Source organism: Oratosquilla oratoria, chromosome 24 (genome assembly GCF_046742065.1).
Source record: "Oratosquilla oratoria isolate Oo_2021 chromosome 24, ASM4674206v1, whole genome shotgun sequence".
Lineage (NCBI taxonomy): Eukaryota > Metazoa > Arthropoda > Malacostraca > Stomatopoda > Squillidae > Oratosquilla > Oratosquilla oratoria.
Window position 1 is genome coordinate 20,912,031 of NC_134800.1, and position 5,124 is coordinate 20,917,154.

At 39.0% G+C, this 5,124-nt stretch overlaps 1 protein-coding gene across 7 annotated transcripts in view; it reads right to left on the bottom strand.

The window, feature by feature from the left end:
* Positions 1 to 5,124, bottom strand: part of LOC143038521 (uncharacterized) — a 169,959-nt gene that overhangs the window by 42,876 nt on the left and 121,959 nt on the right. Inside the window, exon 1 of one of the 7 annotated variants that reach the window (XM_076207815.1) lies at positions 3,227 to 3,371. The exons of 1 other annotated variant lie outside the window; for it this stretch is intronic. Coding sequence is in view for 1 of the 6 variants with exons in the window: in XM_076207813.1 (XP_076063928.1) it covers positions 2,989 to 2,993 (5 nt within the window). In the remaining 5 variants the exon portion in view is untranslated. Of the gene's footprint in view, positions 1 to 2,061; positions 2,219 to 2,740; positions 2,866 to 2,957; positions 3,093 to 3,226; positions 3,372 to 5,124 lie in introns of those variants that run through there. 5 more of the 7 variants (XM_076207816.1, XM_076207819.1, XM_076207813.1 and 2 more) reach the window with 5 other exon arrangements.

Consider the following 5,124-nt stretch of genomic DNA (forward strand, 5'->3'; position numbering starts at 1 on the left):
CAAACACATACATACAGTATACTATGACATCTATAGCTAATATGGAACTAAACATCCTTGGTCACCCTCCACCACCTAATGAGCAAGCAAATTAGGACAGGGTGCATCTAAGCAGTTTACTATGCCCATCACAAAACACAAATCAGAACAACTTGCTTTAAGCAACATAAGAAGCCCACACCACCTGGATGCCACACAGTTATATCTTCACAGACTGCAGACACAAATAACATATCTGGATTGATCTTTGGTGCTGCAAGGACCCTGTAAGGGTGATCAGTTTCTTCATATCTGAAGTGTTATGACTAATTGTGCACAGATAAACAACAGCAGCACACAGCAATAACAACCAACCAAATATAAGTGATCCAAATACTAACACCCATGCCCCCACCTTTTCCCAATTTCAAACATTATATCATTCACCCTGATATCAAAACTAAGGCAAACCCTATTACCACACATCCTTTTTTTGTTAGCATGCCCTCCCAAAAAGTCTGATATGCTACGCCCTTGTTGTTCAACCACAATAACAAAAGGAGAACCACAGAACTTGCGGGACACTATAATAACTGCAGTGTAAATGAAAACTGGTGAAACTAATAGTATACAATTCTTTATTAATACTACTTCCACAAGGGAAATAAGAAAGGGGGGAGGGGCTCACACCAAATACAGCTAATTAGTGTGGACACGGTTCAGTTTAAAAGTACTATCCATTAAAAAAAAATATGCTCTCATTACTAAGGAACTATGAAAATGAATGAAGCGAAAGTTTATATAATAACATTTGTTTAGGATAATTTGTGGTATGAAATAATTTAGGATACTGCAGTTCCAATATTATGGGGATGGGAGACATCAATATGGAGAGAGAATACAGTAATCCAGTAAACAAATACAGGCTATTCAAAATATTGAACAAACTGATGTTGGATAAATACATATGATCTTCCTAAGCAATTTACTAAGCCATAATTCCACACAAAACATTAGTGCTCAGCTTTTTACTCAATCAAACTTAGTATAAACAACTTTGTACACTGAACTACAGCAAAATGTGCATTCCTCATTGTTCTAAAGCCCATCTTCACCTTGTTCTAAAGCCCATCTTCACCTAAGTCAATGATGCATGCAGCAAGTTACAGTATATGCATACACAAGAACAGAAATGCTTGAGTAGAGGATCTGGTAATGGAATTCAATCTGTTTGTATATGCAACGTGCTCTAGGTTCATATATAAATAATAAATATGGTTTGAACTAGAAACCTATTGCCTCACAGTGGCTGGCAAGTTCTAAGGCCCTTCCATGGATTTATCTGAATACTAAAAGTATGATTTTATAAAATATTCTGTTTTTGTAAATTTTGTCTAGTTTCGCCGACATCCCCAAACAAACAAACAAACATACAAATGAAAGCAAAGTTTGGCTGATGGAGACCAACAAAACCCCACTCTTCCTGAACATCAAAGAAAAAATAAAATAAAATAAAATAAAATAAAAAATACATAAACGAGTCTAATACCTTCCCTTCAATTGCACACTACAATTTCATGAGTCTTCCATGTATCTACCCTGACATGCCCATTTATGTCTAGATGAAGACAGGATGTACCTCTTTGGCAGAGATATCTTGCCCACCCCTTGAGTCAAGATTCCAAAACAGTGTGCCATGGAAATTTGGCAACTCAAGATATGTTGTCGGTTTTCATATACCCACTTGTTTTTTCAAAACAAAGTTCTAATAGAAAAAAAAAAAAAAAAGCAAGCTACAGGTAATGTTTTAGTCTTTCCTTTCACTATATTCTTTTGCAATATCAAAGCCTATTACAAACCCATGATCATTAAAGGGAGGCAATGTACCGGCACATTATATTTTTGTCAAACGAAAAGTTTAGAAAACCACTGCCCTAGGATATCTATGGCTCACTACCAATGCTGTCCATACTTGTTGCTGGATGCAACCATTTATAATGATTTACATTAACCATCAAGAACACAATAAAAAATAGTTCCTAGCTACATAGAATAACATGAAGCAGACAAATGGTGAAATACCTTAATAGATGGAAGTCCTACCCAAGACTGATTTTGAACAAAAATCCTGGATTCCTTCTACAAGGTTACTAATAAGTATACCATTTCACTATCACTCACTCCACTGCAACACATACTTCCATTTTCATTACATATACTGTAACTGTACATCCTTTTTCAGTCTCATAAGTATCATTAGTGCTCACAGAAATTTAATGAATTAAAAGATATACTTTTAAATACACAAGTGAAGACACTTTTACTAAATCTTGCAATTATATCAATGCTCTACATTTCAAAAAATGACAATTAAATGCACCTTCACCAAATACATACTACCTGTGATCCCTTATGAATAGCATAATTTCCCCTTTATCTGTAACATATTACTGAAGAACTGTAAAACTAGTTGCCCACTTCAAGTTTTCCAAGCTAGTATTGTTATCCTGACCATAGCTACTGAGATATGCTTCCATATCTTATGGGAATTCATAAACACATGTTACACCACCTGAGGCACCTGAACCACTACCTTTTTTTTTTCCTGCCACCACCCTGCCCTCCAAATTTCAAGGACAACAACAATGTATATGGCTAAGTGATGAACGTCATGAGATATAAGCTTGTTTGAACGAAATCCCCGATTCAAGCAAGCATTCTGCTCAAGCTTTTAACACGCGTAACACTATCATTACAATACCATTCACCGAGGCAAGAATTAGGAGAGGTCCTTCAACTCTATCAACCAAAACACATCTCAGATTCGGGTTTGAAGCGAACGTGCTAAACCATAGAAGGTGAGCGAAAACTCCAAGTTGACTTTACACCCGAAAGGTCTGCTCTACTCGCTTGTCGCCCACAACAAAGCACCAACGATAATTCACTTCCAGGTTCTAACAACTCAACCGCTCTCATACCCGTTCCGTGAGCCAACTCTGCACACTCTACCACATGACCGAAGCAATTACACCAAAGACGCACTGTTGTACATTAAATGAAAGCTAAACCTTTGCTCTTATATCAGCAACATAACCTAAGCCTAACGAATCACCAAGCGTGTGTAAATAAAAGCCGCTTTGGTGCAAACCTACTGATTCCGCTTGCTCGCCTCAGCTCTTAAACCAATCTATACCTTACCTGAAGGGAGTTATAGGTACACAATGCTTCAGGGACAACTCTGACTTACGTAAGATATAATTCCAATGCAAAATAAGTGATGAAAAAGGGATTTGTCAGACGGGATCAATGGGCGAGATGTCCCAGTATGGCATCTAGTTAGTACTGTTCGACGCCACCAGAGGTCCTCGCAGACTCCCAGCATGCACCGCGACCCCCACGCTCTCTTCTCTGCAATATCCTATGAGATGTCTTGCGTCATTTATAGAGGACTTTGCGATGAACTAATATAAGTGATGACGGTACATATCATCTCACAATAACACTCGTGTGAGTTTTAGCTAACATTCTTATATACTACCAGCAAATCGACAAATCTTGCAATATGTGGAAGCCCGTACACGTATAATGGTCACGGCGGAAGAAAGTTAGCGAGTATTGTTTTTGTGGATATTTTTTACGTTACTTTCATTAAATCTTCATTGATCATTTGTCCTGCATATTGAAGAATTTGGGGTGATATAAATAAAAACAAGTATTTTTTGTTGCATTGGCATATATTTTCATAATTACATTCTTTTATATTTTTCACTTTGACTCACTTGTAACGCTAACTCTAAATGGCTGCAAATTACTTCTGAGGACAAGGTGTCTTTTGAGAACTTCGATTTGCCCGAGAATACGCGCGAAAATAAAGCGCATCGTCTGCATTTATTTAGAGCGCAGTATTTCCTGTGCCTTTAGCACTACAATTCGTCAAAACACTCTTATGTTGATGATGAACGCAACAAATGGAATTTTTTTACAATCTGGTTTCACCAGCAAATTGTGGTTTCAAGAAGGCGACGTATGGGCGCAGAAGATGACTTAGCAGAGTTGGGATCCCGCCTACAAAATAGTGGCAGACAGACAACCTGTAGGAGTCGGGTCAGTACAATTATAGACTTATTACCTTCTAGCAGTAGGATAAATAATATCGAGTTGCCAATCAACACCTTTGTAGGATTTCCTAGATGTTCGCCTATGAACAAAGCAGGTATTCGTAAATTACTAAGTCGAAGCCAGCCACAATGCACTGCCTAATAATGTACCAGTGTATTCAATAAACTTTCATTCAACGATCGATAAAAAAATATTTCTGTGAGGAGGGGTTCATTTGAACGCAATCCACGCCCCCTTCCAATTACATTCCAACGCTCCCAACTCACCCGGCTACACAGAGGGTTAGCGAATTCAATTATATTCTCGATGTGTTCCATGGTGTTATGCATGCATCGGGTATCCCCTAAACTAGTTGAAATTTAGTAACGCAATTAAAAACTACAAAAAAATGTTACGTGGCATCAACGTCGGCATTGTTGATAAAGAATCACGAAGAAAACGGACCTCCGACATTACACCCACTCTCGCCAAGAGGAAGGAGGTAGTGACAGCCAGATGTTGAACTTGCAGCACGCCCCAAACACCCTTCAGTTGCCCAGATAGCCTAAGAATGCATCCGTTACCTTGCATATCTTATCGTACACACTAATACAACACTAAGTAGACCTCACAGTTAAGCCTGCCTCAGTGATTCTTCACGACAATTTCCACAGAATTTAGTTTGTTATTTTTCTGTATTTCAATACTGGTCCTTTATAGCCACCTCGATGTCTAAAGAATCTTTCACCGAAAGTCCACTCTCCATGCATCAGCAAAGCATCCTAACAGACTCATGCCTGACCCCCACCGCCATCCCCACCCCAACCCCCTGCCAACTCCCACCCCCTTCCCGCCACACCCGCACTCCATCCTATGGATTGCAAAACGCCGCAAAATGTACGACGACTCTTAGCACCCGAAGAGCAAAGGAACCCACTTCTGTGAGTAGAGTGTTTTAAACAATAGTCACCCGATGAAGGGATACATAGGTAAAGTTGCCTCGACGGCACGGCATAGAAAATGGGCGATTGCATAAGTACTGTGAGA